The sequence below is a fragment of the Microcaecilia unicolor genome, chromosome 10 (assembly GCF_901765095.1).
Source record: "Microcaecilia unicolor chromosome 10, aMicUni1.1, whole genome shotgun sequence".
Lineage (NCBI taxonomy): Eukaryota > Metazoa > Chordata > Amphibia > Gymnophiona > Siphonopidae > Microcaecilia > Microcaecilia unicolor.
The window spans coordinates 142,633,455-142,650,220 of NC_044040.1; the positions used below are offsets into that span (position 1 = coordinate 142,633,455).

A 16,766-nucleotide genomic window follows, 5' to 3' on the forward strand; every position below is an offset into this window, starting at 1 on the left:
TCCAACCTCCCCCTCTCTCTTCTCTTCTGCAACCCCCCCCCCCCCCAAGTCCAGCATCTCACCCTCTCTCCAGCTATGAGTTCATCATTTCTCCTCTTACTTTTCCCTACAGTAGCCCTCAATGTAGCCTACACACTGTTATCCTCACTGCAGTTGTTGGGGCGGGGTAAGGGCAGAACATAGATTGGGGCATGGGTGCATCAGGTACCAGGTTTTTCTTTTTCTAAAAGTTAGTAATCCAAACTTCCCCCTCCCCATTTGCCTATATGAATCCCTAAGCATAAGAGAACTGTTTTTGTTTAAACTCTGATGTAAGAAATTATGTTTGCATTTGATATACTGTTTTATTTGATGAGCTAATACAGATTACATTTAAAAAATAAAGTTGTAACCCTAGTGCCCACCCATCCTACCTTTCTCTCACCCAAAAATTGTTTTCTGGCTATGCCACTGCAACATATGCACCATCAAAACATGATGAGTATTTTTCTACTAGTTGGGATTCTATTAGAGTGTATAATGACCAGTTGCATGCATAAATGACTAGAATATTTCCATTTGTATTCCTGCTGCCTAAAACTAGGCAGATCCTTACAGAATTCCCCCAGTATGCATGTATATTTTACAAATTTACAAGGTTACCCATATCTTTTTATATGATTTGTGCCCATGGAGTTACTGGGATTTCAGTGTCAACTTTCTTATCGTACTGCAGTTTTCCCCTTATTTGATAGTCTGGGCAGATACTACCAAATAGGGGGAAAATTCTCTTATATGGAAGGCTGAGCCCCATTTGGTTGGGATGCCACTAGACTGCTGGGCTTTTGGGGAGGGGAGTCTAGGGTCATCTCAGGGGGCAGGGGGATCAGATGATTGGGGGTAAATAGAGGATTTTTTTTTGGTTGGGGGGGGGGGGGAGAACTGATCTTTCTCACAGCAGATATTTTTCTGAAATGTCTCTTTTCCTGTCTGTGGGTGAGCTAAACACTACTTATACACTTACAGGAAGGGGGACATTTTAGCAGTGAGCTGTAGATTACTAACATGGTGTGCATTGATTACTGCTGTGTTAAAAAGTGTGTGATGTCTGTGCTGTTCTAAGCAAAGTGATGGTCACAAACGGGCTTATTTTCGAAAGTGATCGCCGGCCATCTTCCGACATAAATCGGGAGATGGCCGGCGATCTCTCAAAAGCGGCAAAATCGGTATAATCGAAAGCTGCTTTTTTGACACCATCGCCGCTTTCCTGTCGCCGAGCCAGGAAAAGTTCAAGGGGGCGTGTCAGCGGCGTAGCGAAGGCGGGACATGGGCGGGCATGGGCGTGGCTACCAGATGGCCGGCTTTCGCGGATAATGGGGAAAAAAAGCAGCGTTAATCAGTATTTCGCCGGGTTTACTTTGTCCTTTTATTTTCATGACCAAGCCTCAAAAAGGTGCCCCAACTCACCAGATGACCACCGGAAGGAATGGGGGATGGCCTCCCCGTACTCCCTCAGTGATCACCAACCCCCTCCCACAGTAAAAAAAATAAAAATAAAAACCTTTTTTGCCAGCCTGTATGCCAGCCTCAAATGTCATACCCAGCTCCCTGACAGCGATATGCAGGTCCCTGGAACAGTTTTTGTTGGTTGCAGTGGACTTCAGGCAGGCGGACCCAGGCCCATCCCCCCCCTACCTGTTACACTTATGGTGGTAAGTGTTGAGTTCTCCAACCCCCCCCCCCCAAAACCCACTGTACCCACATGTAGGTGCCCCCCTTCACCCATAAGGACTATGGTAGTGGTGTAGAGTTGTGGGGAGTGGGTTTTGGGGGGATTTGGGGGGATTTGGGGGGCTCAGCACCCAAGGTAAGGGAGCTATGCACCTGGGAGGTATTTGTATATATTTTTTTAATTTTTAGAAGTGCCCTCTAGGGTGCCCAGTTGGTGTCCTGGCATGTCAGGGGGACCAGTGCACTACAAATGCTGGCTCCTCCCACGACCAAATGCCTTGGATTTCGCCGGGTTTGAGATCGCAGGCATTTTTTTCCATTATCGCTGAAAAAGAAAACTGGCCATCTCAAACCCGGCAAACTCTGGCATTTCGCTGGGCCAAACCGTATTATCAAAAGAAAAGATAGCCGGCCATCTTTTTTGATAATGCGGTTTGGCCAGCTGTTTGCGGCACCGCAAAAATAGATCGCCGGCAATCTATTTCGCCGGCGCCGTTCGATTATTCCCCTCAAAGCTTCAACAGCCAGTATGAACCATTCCCATGTAAAACTTCATCAGTAGACTCTCAATTATTATTATTATTATTATTTATTGCATTTCTTCACACCTATTTGCAGGCTCAATGTGGCTTACAGAGTTTTGTTATGACATAGTCATTCCAGGATATCAGATACAATAGGTAATGTCCAAAGATTAAGTAAGGAGCGAGAAGGAAGGTGTTAGGTAGGTTAGTATGGAAGGTGGACATTTATAACTGTGTGGGTTGGTGAGGTGGTTTTGTAAGGCCTTGTTGAAGAGGTGTCTCTTCAGAGATTTGTGAAAGTTAGGTATTTCGTCAATGGTTTTCAGGGCTATAGGTAATGCATTCCACAACTGCGTGCTCATGTAAGAGAAGGTACACTTCTGAATCTGAATCCAACTCTTCTTTAATGTAGCAATCATAGCAAATAAAGAAAATCAGCTTACAGTTCAGTTGCTTGGAAAGAATAGTTGCCTTCTGCGAAACAGAGTGTGTATGTAGCCACCTCAGAGGCAAGGAGATGGCCAGAACCTCAGCCCAGCTAAGAGGAAAAGCTGTAATACTCAAAGGAAAAGTGTAGATAAACTTGGAAAAATTACCTGGGTAAAAATGGTAAATGATTTTGATGGAATCACAGTAGATTAAGGAGGGATCAGCCCCAGAACACCTGCTGATCACAAAGGTATGCTAGGAATACTGGAATTATTTATCATAGCCCCTCAGGGGGAGAGAGTAGGGCTGGCCCTGGCCCATAGCTAAGGGAAAGCTCATAAGCATTGTTGCCAGGGTTGCGGTCTTCCCGCAACACTGGGCGGGTTTTCTGCGAGCAGCTGCAGAAATTTTCGGCGGCTGCAGGGTGCGGGTTTGGGCTTTTTTCCTGTGGCCGCTGTGTGCTTTTTTCCGTGGCTTCTATTGGTCCAATTTGGTCCAATAGAAGCTTTCCCGGGGCTTCTATTGGTCCGATGTGGTTGACGTCAGGGATGGGGTTAATGACGTCAGTGGTGACATCAGGGGGCGGGGTTAATGACGTGGAAGGCGGGGCTGGTGACATGAGGGGCGGGGTTGGTGATGTGGGAGGCGGGGTTGGTGACGTGGGAGGCGGGATTTGACTTTGGGCGTTTTTTGGGCGGGTTTAGGGCTGATTTTGGGCTGGGAAAATTTTTCCTATCTGGCAACCTTGCTCATAAGGAGTCAATCACAGGAAACTACAACTACAGGGATAGCAGCCCTAGTACACAGTGCTATCTATACACAGATAATGCAATTGAATACAAATAATACTCATACTAAATATACACAACAATGCATCTTGCTTCCATGAATATATATGGGGGCAGAACACTGTCATTAAAAAAAAAAAGAAAAAGAAATGTTGCTTATTGATTACTGCATCTAAGCAGTTAATTTTTGTGGAAGCCTCATGTTAGAAGCCATGTGCTTAATGGCTCTAGGATTGCCAACTGGATCCAGATTCGCCCAACAGAACTGATTCATGCAGGGACTTTGAAATTCTGATATCCCTGTTGCATTCCCTAAGAAAAGCAAGACTACATGTATTCAATGAGGTAAACTCAGGACTGGATTAACACTGGGATGTATCTGGATCCAGCTGGCAACCTTTACTCTAATGCAAAACAGATACTAGCTCAGGGGTCGAACCCTGAGCTAGTATCCCCAGAAGAAATTTACAGTGCTTCTTAGAGCTACAGTCACACACAGACAGACACAACTGTTTTTGATACTTAAGCATAAAACTGCTCTTTTCTTTCAGTTTCATTTCAGCTGCACTCACAGGGGATTCCTGGAAGTCACAAGTATCAGCAGGAGGAAGTCACTAATAAAATTAAAGCAAACTAATACAGGAAAACCCCCAGATTTGTCACCAGAGAAACCAAAGTGTGCTGTTTTGCAGAGTGCTATCAAGTCCATAAGCAGCGGGCTCAGCCTGCATGTCACAGATTAAATTTTGTTGAACCTTTTTGGCTGTATACTTTGTTACATGCCACCAGAGTACCCACTCTCTGGGGAAAGAGAGTCACTCTGCTAACACTACCTACATATCTGCCTGAATTACACCCAACTGGTCTCTGCTGAGCAGAGATTCAGATTCAGATAAGTGTATTGGTATGACAGTGCTTATACGTTTTGCCAATTAGAAAGCAGCTCCAATTCCAGGAGGCTGGTCCAGGAAATGTGTTTTTAAATAGAAGTGAAACAACATAAGAGAGAGTTCTGAGAAATTCAACAGCAGTAAGAGCCGAGCCTACCCACAACCATAAAGCAATTGTGCCAGGATTGCGCACTTACTCAGAGACAATTTATTTTCTCTCTCGAAGCCATAACTTTAGACAAGTATAAAGTTGTTATTCTTTTTGTTTTAAGTGACAAAGAAATGAGCATTAAGGGGAATGTCTTAAAGCCTGAAGTGAAATTCGTTCGGAGAAAGGACGATATCACAGGTAAATATGAGTTCAGTTTTCAAAGTAAGATGTTTCAACAGCATTACCATCAAATCTGTTATTTCAATGCTCTAATATGTACTTATTAGGTGTTTCATCAGTATTATGATTATTTACTTATTTATTTATTTCAATATTTAGCCTGTCCTCCTGATAAAGCCCAGAACATGTTACAAAAACAACATACATAATCAAGTAAAATAGGGCTTTTCTCATTATTCATGATACATTATTTGTATTTGGATGAGTGGAGGGGAATTTTCGATATGACATCTAAGTCTGACTTTGGACATTTTGCAAAAATAGTCCAAAATGTGAATAGGAAAGAAGGTCATTTTGAAAGAAAAGAAAAATGTCTATCTTTTTTTGAAAAAAAATACTGTTTTTAACAAGATTTTATGATTTGGCCGTTAGTTCAAATCTATGTTATTTGAGTTCTCTGATATGTACTTATTAGGTGTTTCATCAGTACTATGATTATTTATATATTTCAATAGTTAGCCTGTCCTCCTGATAAAGCTCAGAACATGTTACAAGAAAACATACAAGTCTCTTAAATTTGAATACAAATAATAAGGGGCTCTACCGTGCTAAATCATACTGAAATAAACACTTGATCTCTTTATTTCACATTGCTTCTTTTATTATTTATGTTAAAGCTCAATACTCACTATTCGTATTCGGCCAAAAAATATTTTTCATTTTTTGTATTTGGCCGAATAGTAAAATATGCTATTCATTACAGCTCTAAAATAAAACAAATAAACAGGTTACAAAACAAGCATAATCCATAAACTAATCAATCAAAAAAATCATAAAATACAGGAACTTCATATTATATCTGTTATTTGAATGTTCTTTTATGCTATTATGGTATCATTTGTATTGCCCTGACATTTTTCATATTTCTGTTACATGATTGTACAATAGTGATATTAAATATTTATATTTCTGATACTGTTTCATGTTAGTCCTATTACTAGGTTTCAAGCTGCCATCTCCAAGTTTATCTCATTCATTGTCTTTATTCTTATATTTGCTTATTTTACTATTGTTATGCTGTTAACAAAATTGTAAGTTCTATGTCAAGCTGTATCTGCTGTACATGGCCTTGTGGGTGAATCTAATCATAAATGGGATTAATAAATCCCAATAAATAAATATTAAGCAATTTTACTGGGACCTGTTAATAACAATGAAACTGAAGTAATGTTTTCTTTCTAAATCACAGAGAAAAAAAGCAGATTGTTAGGTCAATAAGAGATCAGTCATGTATTCAGATTATTATAATTTAGGGGCTCATTTTCAAAGCAGGAAAACATCCAAAAATCAGCACAAAGTGGCAGATGGATGTTTTTTTTGTCTAAAACGTCCAAATCGCTACTTTCATAACCCATTTTAAGACATTTTTTTAATGCAGTTCATCAGCAGTGCATCCAAATGGGAACAGGATTTAGGCATTCCCAAAACGTGTACATTTTTCTTCCAAAATGGAACAAAGCAAAAACATCCAGGGCTAAAAGTTAGATGCTTTGATCTAGACCTATTTCAATCATCACTTAGTCAAAAAAGGTGCCCTAAATGACCACTGGAGCAATTAAGGCATGACCCCCCCCCCCAGTAGGCACTGACCCCCTTCCAACCCCCAAAGATGTGAAAGGAGCTTTATATACCAATCTCTTATTGCCAGTCCTATTAGAGCAACGAGCAGTAGCCTAGTGGTCGGTGCAGTGCACTGTAGATAAGAGCCCCAGGCCCATATCCCACTATAACTGTTACACTTCTGGTGAAAAATGTGAGCCCTCCAAAACCCACAAAACCAGATCACTAGAAAAAAGGCGAGTCTGGATGCAGGGGCATGGCCACAGCTGTGACACTAAACCATTAAGCACTAATATTCAGTGGAGATTATCTAGCACTGAATATTAACAGTTAGCTGGCTATGCGCTATTTAATTGGCCAGGAGCTGTTCCTTGCCGGTTAAATAGCGCTGAATATCTGGCCCTTTGTTTCCAACTCCTTTTCATATTGCAATGATTTAACTTGGACGTGGGTAATTGCTCTTAAATTCTACTGATGAGCTGCAACCATAAAATTTCCTCCTAAAGGCGTGTGTGTTGTGTATGTGGGTGCACACATGTATAAGAGAGCGTACAGTGCCTTGAAGAATTAGGGAATCTCTGTTCTGCTTCACAGAGCAGGAAACTGGAGTTCTTCAAATGTCTCCTAATCATTGGAGTGGTAGGATGATATGCATCATAAAGATGATGCACTTAGGTCTTAGATGGCTGCAAAGACTGCAGTGGCAACTTGGGTGACTCCTACTGGCCAAAGACCAGCATTTGTATTTATGTGCAGAAGTGTGGGCATAGAGGGAGAGAGTGAGAATAATGGCTGGGAAATCTATAGTGCAGTAGGAATTTTGGGTATTGCTTATAAAAGTAAGTTGCTCAATGTAAGGTAAGGCATAAGACCTGAGAATCTAATGGGTGGTTTCGTAGCTCAGTTCTCTACCTGACAGTACAGTTCATACCTAGCTTGTCCATTACATTTTTGCCACCAGGGTGCTTCTTAGTTCCTACTTTGCTTTTCCAGGTGATGATGATGATCAGTTCCGGGTTGAAATGTCATGTGGACATGCTGCTAGTCCCGCATCATTAACAGGATGGTGTCGAAGTCTGCTAGATACGGTAAGAGGAGATGGAAGGCAGGGTGGGCTCTTACTATCCCAGTAAACCAAGAATACAGTTACTGAACTTGAGCCATCACTGAAAGAGATGTGAGCTAAATCCAAATAAATAAATAAATAACCCTATAGAAATGTATGACTGCTCTAGTTGTATTCTATCCAGAAACTGTAAGACTGAACATAGTGCCACTTATCATGAAGCATAATACTGCAAGGGAGTACATAAGAACATAAGAAAATCCATACTGGGTTAGACCAATGGTCCATCTAGCCCAGTATCCTGCTTCCAACAGTGGCCAATCCAGGTCACAAGTAACTGAAGAAACCCAAATAGTAGAAACATTCCATGCTACCAATCCTGGGACAAGCAGTGGCTTCCCCATGTCTGTCTCAATAGCAGACTATGAACCTTTCCTCCAGGAACTTGTCAGAACCTTTTTTAAACCCAGATACGCTAACCACTGTTACCACATCCTCCGGCAACCAGTTCCAAAGCCTAACTACTCATTGAGTGAAAAAATATTTCCTCCTATTTGTTTTAAAAGTATTTCCATGTAACTTCACTGAGTGTTCCCTAATCTTTGTACTTTTTGAAAGAGTGAAAAATCAATTCACTTTTATCCATTCTACACTACTCAGGATTTTGTAGACCTCAGTCATAAAGCCGTCTCTTTTTCAAGCTGAAGAGCTCTAACTCTTTAGCCCTCCTTATATGAGAGGAGTTCCATCCCCTTTATCATTTTGGTTGCTCTTCTTTGAACATTTTCTAATTCTGCTATATATTTTAAACAACATAAGTATTTATACAAGGTCATAAGATGTACCATGGAAATACTGCAGGGATAAAAAACTAAAATAAAAGCCTGGTGATCATACCCATCATGGGTAAATTGACTGTACAATTTAGTCAGTCGAGCGCATGGGGCCCACAGCTCAATTTTGCTGTATAGAAATTATTGCCTACTAGCGTTGTCATACCATTTTATCTGACTCACAGGGTTGTATCAAATTCCATTGTCCTGCTGACGTTAATGATGAGAAATGTGGCAAAGAATGGCCATATGTAGAGCTCCGGAGACATGCAGCATTGACTGAAGAAGAGCAGCGGGACTTTGAAGTGAAAATTGCATCCATTGCTGCTAAACAATACCATGATTACAAAGAGGTGAGCTTACAGGTTCTCACATCCTGGTATTCTTTCCCAGTCCTCGTCTTTTCCATATTACAAAGTGTTAAATTGATGGAATAATTTGAAACCTCTAATATTTTCACTGCTTCCATGTCAAGACACTCACATTTTCTACCACACAACAGAAATATATATGACCCACTGAGTGAAAAAGTACCAAAAGTGGGATTACAAGTTACAGAAATAAAGGCTATAAAGATTTGGAGGGGCAACTTTCATTTTTGAAAGTTTTGTGTACTATAGGCTTAATAAAATGGGACTATGTCATTTTTTTCACATGTTCTATAGCCTAAAAACTGCAGGTACCTAAAGTGGTGTAAGTGATTTCTGGGGTTAATTACCTTTTTATTGATAAACGTTTCTCATTTTTTAAAGATGTAATTAGTTAATGCCTGTCACAAAATGCCTAGCCTCCCGCCTAGTGTTACCCCGCGGCCACTTGATCTATCCCCAGCACAGCTCAGGTCTGCCTGCACCTGCCGCTTGTGCTCTACACTAGCACCCTCCTCCCACCAACTGGGTCACAACCGCCTCTGGGTGAGTCTCCCGCTCTCCAATTGTCCCCAGTGATTTCTGGGTTACTGAAGCCACACTCCCAGTGGTCCCGCAGTTCCCAGAAAGCACTCACAGACCCAACACACAAACCACCAGGCTTCTTTATCAGTCCGGACAGGCAGAACGAACAAACAAATGTGTTTATTCTCAGAACTTGGAACAGTGGACAATACAAAATGTACAAATAGCAAAAAGTAACAAGTAACTGAAAATGGATAAATTAAAAAACTAACTAAACATTTGCATACTTCCTAGAAAGTACCTTCGTAGATCAGGACATATATCTGTTCACAGAGCTTCAGCAAAGATCTCTCTCTCTCTCTCTCTCTCTCTCTCTCTCTCTTTCTCCCAGGCTACTGAAGCAACAGCCAGCATCTGCTGGGTAGTTTCAAACTCCAGGCCATTCAAAGCCCAGAACAGTCAAGTTTCAAATAAAAACTGGTTACATCACTACAGGCACTTCCTATTATCTGTGTGCCAACTAAAAGAAAGAGAAGTCAGTCCTCTGTAACAGCTTTAAGCATAAACATGCACCATCTGCTGGCCAAACTAGAGAAATACTCTTCAGAATTAATTAAGGGCCCTGTTTACTAAGGTGCGTTATTGTTTTTAGCGTGCCTACACTTAGTGCATGCGCTAACCATGTAGGCATGTACGTGCGTACATGGTTAAACACGTTAAAAATGTTAACACGCCTATAATGCTGCTTAGTAAACAGGGCCCTTAGGTAGGAAAATATCCAATACATTTTGCAGGCTTAAAACACACTGTTTCTTCACAATACCTGAGGCTGAAATTTTGCAGGATTATGCAATAAATATCCCTCTATCTTGTGGTATAAATAAGTCACATACCCCACTTTTGGTACCTTTTCGCTCAGTGGGTCACATATTATAGGCTTTATGTACTAACCAGTTTGTCCCTTTTTGAGGTAAATAATTGCTATATACACCATTTGGAAAGCAGTGAAAGCGCTCCTGGTTTTTTGATAATATATTAACTGGGATTTTTAGGTGTGTTAGTGTTTTTAGCGCACCTACACTTAGCACGCGCATTAACCATGTAGGCGTCTATAGGGATATTGTAGGCAGGTACATGGTTAACGTGTGTACATGGTTAATGCGCATTAAAAATGTTAATGCGCCTATATTGCTGCTTAGTAAACAGGGCCCTTAATGTTTTATGATTGTACACCATCTTGATTGGCATTTTGTGATGCCAAGGAGAGGGTATATAATGTTTTATAAATAAATAAATAACCATAGGGTTTGCTGCAATAATGACAGTAAAACTGGGCTAGCAGCAAAATAAAGGGAGGCAGAGATCTACGAATGCTCAGATAGCAAGGATACAGAGAAGACCACACATACCAAATATGAGAGAACACAGCCGGCTCCAGGTCAAAATGACTTCAGAGACTGCCACTGGAGGATTGCTCCTGCCTGTGCTGGTTCCAATCTCAAAATGGCTGCTGGGACCTGGAGCAGCAGTCTCACAAGAATGCCGCTGGAAGTCCTGGAAGACATTTTGACCTGTAGCCGGCCATGCGCAGGAATGAGCAGCCCCCTCCTGTGCCCACTACCCACTAATGACAAGGTAGGCCAAGGAGGGGGCTGCTGCTGGGGGGTGAGTTCGGAAGGAGGTCTGCCGCAGGAGTGGGCGGGCTTGGAAGGGGCTGCCCCCAGTGGGTAGGTCTGGGAAGGGCAAGAGTGGGGCTGTTGAGGGGGCAGTTTCAATTTCGGCTTCGGTTTCTCCCGAAACCAAGTGTCCAATTTTGGTTGCAGATTCCGTTTTGGTAGAAACCAAAGATTATGTTTTCAGTCGGGTTGTAACATATATTTTAAAAGTTCACTCACACTATGCATACATCATGCCTCCTTGAAATCTGCATATGCTGCAGATATATACATGTAAGTAGCAGCTTTTCTAAAATTTTTACTTTCAAATGTATATCCATTTACCTGTGCAAAGTAGACTTTTTTACATGTGTAAATGCCATGCAACCCTTCTAAAATGACCTACTTCATCAGCTTTAGAGGGTCATTTTAAAAAGTTAGCCATGCAAATGGTCCTTTTTTTTTACACATGCAACCGTTCTAAAATTGCTTCCATAAATTTTTAAACTGTAACAATTTCTGAATTACATGTCTGGTTTATTTCTTTCTAGTGCCCTGGATGTAGAAGTTTTGTGGAACGCAAAGATCTAACAAGGCTGAGTGTGCGCTGCATTGTCTGTGGAAGAAACGATGGTAGAGTCTATGAGTTCTGCTGGCAGTGCCTGAGGCCTTGGAAGGGTGATTATAATTTATCTGTGAAGTGTGGTAATGAAGACTGCAAGAATCCAAAGCTTCACATTTTAGAAAACTGTGATCTGAAAGACCTTCCAGGGAGTGAAATTGAAAACTGCCCATCCATCCGAGCTTGTCCAACCTGTGGACAGCTGATAGAGCACAAGGAAAAGTGCAAATATGTTATTTGCAATCAGTGTAGTGTCGAGTTCTGTTTTGCTTGCCTTGAAACTGCTCAAAACTGCCAAGCTAGCAAAGCAGGTTCTTGGTTTAAGGTCTGTGCTAAGCCTTTAGCTCCAAAACAGACAGAAATTCCTGTGTGGTCTCAGAGAAACCAGCAAGCTCATTCTGTCTCAGCAGCACTTGAATCTCAAGTGAATATCATAGAGCAGTTGCACCAACGTCTTGAATTACAAACTGAATCTCTACTTCAAACCCTACAACCCCATCAAACCCAAGAATCTCAGAGAACCCAGCAAATCCAAACTCAAGATACTCAACAACTCCAGTCCCAGAGAACCCAAACATTCCAGACTCACGAACCTCAGCAAACCCAAGAACTCCAGAGAACTCAGCAATCATATATGCAAGAATCCCAACAATTCCAGAATCAAGAACCCCATAAAGAATCTTGGTGTACAATATCATAATGCTGATCTAACTATTAGCTTTTATTGTAAAGGATGATAGAGGTTATCTCTCTTTGGGGGGAAATGGGGAAAATCTCCTAATCTTAACTATAAAAGAAAAAAGGAATTCCGTTAAATTCAATTCAAATCAATTCTACTGTACCGTTAATATCCCCTTTCCAGTGTTCAGTGCGGTTTACATTCTAGGTGAGACAAAAGCAAATAGTGTTAGTGTGAGGTATGAGAAACATTAGAGACCATTGGATTAATGTATGAGACTAAAAACATTAGGAAACATTAAGGAAAGGGATAATGGATGATACTAGAATAAGCCCACTGTGTCTTTTGTGGAGAGATGTGGCCTTCTATTGCAGGAAGAGAGAGAAAGGAAAACATCTTCTCGCTTCAACTCACTCTATCCAGCCAATCTGAAACTGCCTCTTGCTTTCTTCTCTCTTTCAGCTGCCTCACTGTTCTTCCCAGAGATTATAAAATGAAGGAAACCTCTCCCATGAGGGGATGGGTTTTGAAAAGCATATGTGCTGTATTAGGAGACACTTCAACGCTAAGTGGACAAACCAGATTCACCCACTATATTGTCAAGGAGGAAAAGACCTCAGATGTTGCATAACACACCAACCCAAACCCAAAATGTAACGATGATTTAATCACTGGTCAAAAACCTGCAAATGACATACTGTGTGTTGTTCCTCTTCCAAACATTTGTTATTAATCAGTGGACTTTAAAATGTGAATAACTTGAATAACAATACAAATTCATGGTATATAACTCAAAATTATTCCATAAAGTCCATGTCACAGGAACTGTAAACAAAAGTAGAGTGACACTTATCTTTAATGAAGGATCCCGACGGCACTCGTTTCACCATTTGCTTCGTCAGGGGATCTCTCTACATTGTCACTGTCGATATCAGATCCAAATGTGCGGTTCATACCAATTGAGTCAGACTTACCTGAATAAACTACTTGTTTAACAGCAATTCAAAAATGAGCTAAAAACAACAAGCTCTGCTTGAAAACAAGTAAAACTGAGCTTGTGTGGGCCCCTAACATAAATAGGTACATAACCAGACATCAAAATCTCTTTTGGGAGATAGAAACACCTTCCTAAATCACGTCAGGAACCTTGGGATACAGCTAGACCCAATGCTTAAACTGATCCCCCAAATTCAATGAACCTTCAAGAGCTGCTTCAATAATTTGCAACAACTATGCTGCCTCTCTCCATACATTGAGAAGACAAGTCTTGTCGCAGTGGTTCATGCCATGATAACATCAAGACTGGATTACTGTAATGCACTTTATACTGGTCTGATGACAAAAGGTTTGCACCAACTCCAGTTCATTCTGAATACTGCAGTGAGACTGATAGAAGGTTGTAAGCAAAAACTGCACTGGCTACTAGTACAATACACGGCTAAATGTAAATCTCTATGCCTGATATTCAAGACCCACCATTAAAGTTTGGGGGGGCTATTCTGGATCAGAAACTCAATTTCAGGCCACAAATCTCTGCAATCATTCATTCTTATTTCCTTAAGCTACGTATGCTTTATTCTGTAAGAAATTAATTTTCAAAAAACACTCTTAGAGGGGTGGATCCAAGATGGCCGAATAGACAGGAAGCAGAGATTTTTTTGCTCTCTAGAACTATTTTTAAATTTCAGCGTTACCTTCTTCTTCTTACCCATAATTCTGAGAGAGCATGCCTAAGCGAAAGGGGAAACCGAGGGGACCTCCTCTCCCTCGGATAGAGACCCCAGGACCGAGGCAAACATCTATCTCAGCTTTCTTGGCATCTACACCTGCGGGCGTATCCGCTGCCAGTACGAGGGACAATACTGGCTTGGAGAGCGATTTTTCGCTCAGTCCGCTGGGTCCTGCTACCCCACCAATCCCACAAGCTACCGGAGCATTGTTCTCAGAGGCCGGAAGTATAGTGCCCCTGAAGGGGAGGCAGGCTCCGATGGAAACAGCAGCTATGGGAGAGAATTGGGAGGAGAGCCAGCTAATTCGAGCCCCAGAGACTGACGCCGACCAGCAAGCGGAATCTCTGCTTTGCGCGGAAGCGCTTCAGCCTCTGAAACGACCGGCCGAAATATCGCTGGAGGCGATATGGACTGCTCTAGAAAACCTTCATAAGGTTTGTACATCTTTTATCACAGTATCATTGAATAATTCTTCTCAGATTAAAGACATGAAAAGCAAAATGGAACTTTTTTCCGCTAAACAACTGAATAATGAACAGAACATTTTCAAAATACAAGCTACTCAATTGCAATTGGTGGCTGAAAAATTGTTGATCTCTAGAAAAATTGAGACTTTAGAGAATAATATGAGAAATTTGAACCTACGAATACTCAATTTCCCGGGGTGCGCTATGATTTCGCCGAAAGAGATGTTCTTCAGACTTTTGAAGGAACAATTAAAATATCCTGAAAAGATGTTACCTCCATTGCAAAAAGTATTCTATTTACCGGTGAAAAATACTTCAGAAACTTTACAAGAGCCTCAATCGAAAGGAGAAACGCCCACGTTAGATCTAACGGCTCTCCTGGAGCAATCCAGGGAAGAGATAAAATTGAGATCAACATTACTTGTGACATTTGTCTTCTTGCAAGACAAAGAAATGCTGTTAAAGAATTATTTTCAGAAAGCAAATGTAGATTTTCTTGGTGGTAAAATTTCTATATTTCCTGACATATCGAAATGGACTCAACAACGCAGAAAGAAATTTCTGGAAATGAAAACGGAAGTGCTTTCTTTACAGGCACGTTTTCAGCTTCGTTTTCCATGTAAATGCTTGGTAATGTTTAAAGATCGGAAATATATTTTCTATGATGATAAACAACTGAATGATTTTCTTAAAGCCCAGAAGGCAGCTAGATAAGTCCATATGTCTTAGCAGAAAATAGAAAATGTAGAGCCTGAGATGTTATCAGAAATTGTTTCCTATTATGCCAAGTCCCTTTGGTTTAACTTTAATTTTGGATCCTCATAATGTGGGCTAAAATCACCAATTGTAATTTAGAGTTTTTATTGTTATAATTTCTTCTTTACTATATCACATTCATTGGTGTGTTTTGAAAAGATTGTATGTCTTGAATATAATTGCAAAATATAAATAAATAATTAAAAAAAAAACAAAAAACACTCTTAGGGTACTAATACATGCTTTTGTCATCAGCAAGCTTGATTACTGCAACACACGTCTACAAAGCATTTGCCATTCTGATGTTTGATGGCTACAAATAGTCCACAATATGGCAGTTAAGCTTCTCACCAATTCCTGGAAATAAGACCACAAGAACCAATTTTTATGCCAAGAACACTGGCTACCAGTTGCTCACCAGATTACATTTAAAATTTTGGTACTTGCCCATAAGATACATAGCTCCAGAAAACTATTGAACCTTTCACAATTTTTCACATCTTATGTATCCGCAAAATGTCTCTAGTCATCACAGTAACAACTCTTAGTAGTCCCTTCTTTTTACTTTATTAGTCCTGAACTATCTGCTCATCATTTTTAGTGTTACAATCCTGAACTATCTGCTCATGATTTTTAGTGTTACAGCACCTACTTTATGGAACTCTCTGCCTCTCTCACTTAGACTAGAGTCCTCCCACTCCCTCTTTAAATCAGCACTGAAAACATTTTTATTCCATGAAACATTTCGCACTTAAACCTGAAGAAGCTCTCTAACCATTCAGGTTGCCTGGCTCCTTTCTTGGGCCTCTCAAGGGACATCATCCATCACCAGCTGTCTTCTATGTGTAACATCCACTATGTGTAATATCTTTTCCCTCCTCTCCCCTTCTTCCTCTTTTTTTTCCTCCTCATTCTTTTCTATCTCTTTCCTATTGACATTTTGCAGTTTCTTTCTTACTCATTCTATATGATATTATTGTATTGTAAACCGCCCAGATGGTTTGTCTCAGGGCGGTATATCAAGTATATAATAAACTTGAAACTGAAAGGAAATGGGATTTTCATCTACACACCTCCAAAGGCACTAAGTCCCCCCCCCCCCCCAAGGAGTATCCCTAACCACACCCTCTCGAAAAGACGTCACACAAAGTGACATGCATTAGCGAGCCTTCTCCATAGCCCCCACACTCTGGAATACACTCTGTGAAAGACATCACTTAGTGCTATACTATCTCTACTTCAGGAAACAAGTGAAAGCTTCGCTCTTCCCACAAACCTTTAATGGAAGAAGCAATTAACTTGCTGGTCGCAAACGCATAAGAAGTAACACCAACTGTATATATTGTTGCAGGATTTGCTTATCCACTTCTACCCTAGCTGAGATTATATTCATGCAACTGATTTCCCATGCAACTTTCTTTAAATTAGTCCCTTTATTTTCTAACTCCTGTTACTCTGTCTTATCTATGTGTTCCACATTTGCCTATTGTGCTGACAATTTAAGTAGTATACTATGTTGTACTATGTACTGTTATTTGAATATTTTTACAGTTGTAATTGTCTGTTGCCTATGTTCACCTTATTCTTGCTGTACACCACCGTGTTTGAATTTTTTTCCAAAAAGGCAGTAAATAAATCCTAATAAAATAATTATACCATGACATCCTATCTTTCTTATTATGATACTGCGACAATTTATGGAAGCTTCAAGAGTACCAGCACTAACATTGGTAGTTATTTCATTAAAGTTTTACTTGTATAACTTCACATGGC

The 16,766-nt window shown here is 40.7% G+C and overlaps 1 protein-coding gene and 1 long non-coding RNA gene across 2 annotated transcripts; one reads left to right on the top strand and one right to left on the bottom strand.

The window, feature by feature from the left end:
* Positions 1–4,453: 4,453 nt before the first annotated feature.
* LOC115479067 lies at positions 4,454–12,199 on the top strand. Its single transcript, XM_030216795.1, has 4 exons — positions 4,454–4,690; positions 7,286–7,380; positions 8,377–8,544; positions 11,291–12,199. The coding sequence occupies exons 1-4, from the start codon at positions 4,624–4,626 to the stop codon at positions 12,059–12,061; spliced, it is 1,101 nt and encodes a 366-aa protein (XP_030072655.1). The 5' UTR covers positions 4,454–4,623; the 3' UTR covers positions 12,062–12,199.
* Positions 12,200–13,597: 1,398 nt separating this feature from the next.
* Positions 13,598–16,381, bottom strand: LOC115478891. The gene is made up of 2 exons (XR_003943588.1): positions 15,216–16,381; positions 13,598–13,647 (listed from the first exon to the last, which is right to left on the bottom strand). It is a non-coding gene; the product is annotated as an uncharacterized LOC115478891 (long non-coding RNA).
* Between the last annotated feature and the right edge of the window lie 385 nt (positions 16,382–16,766).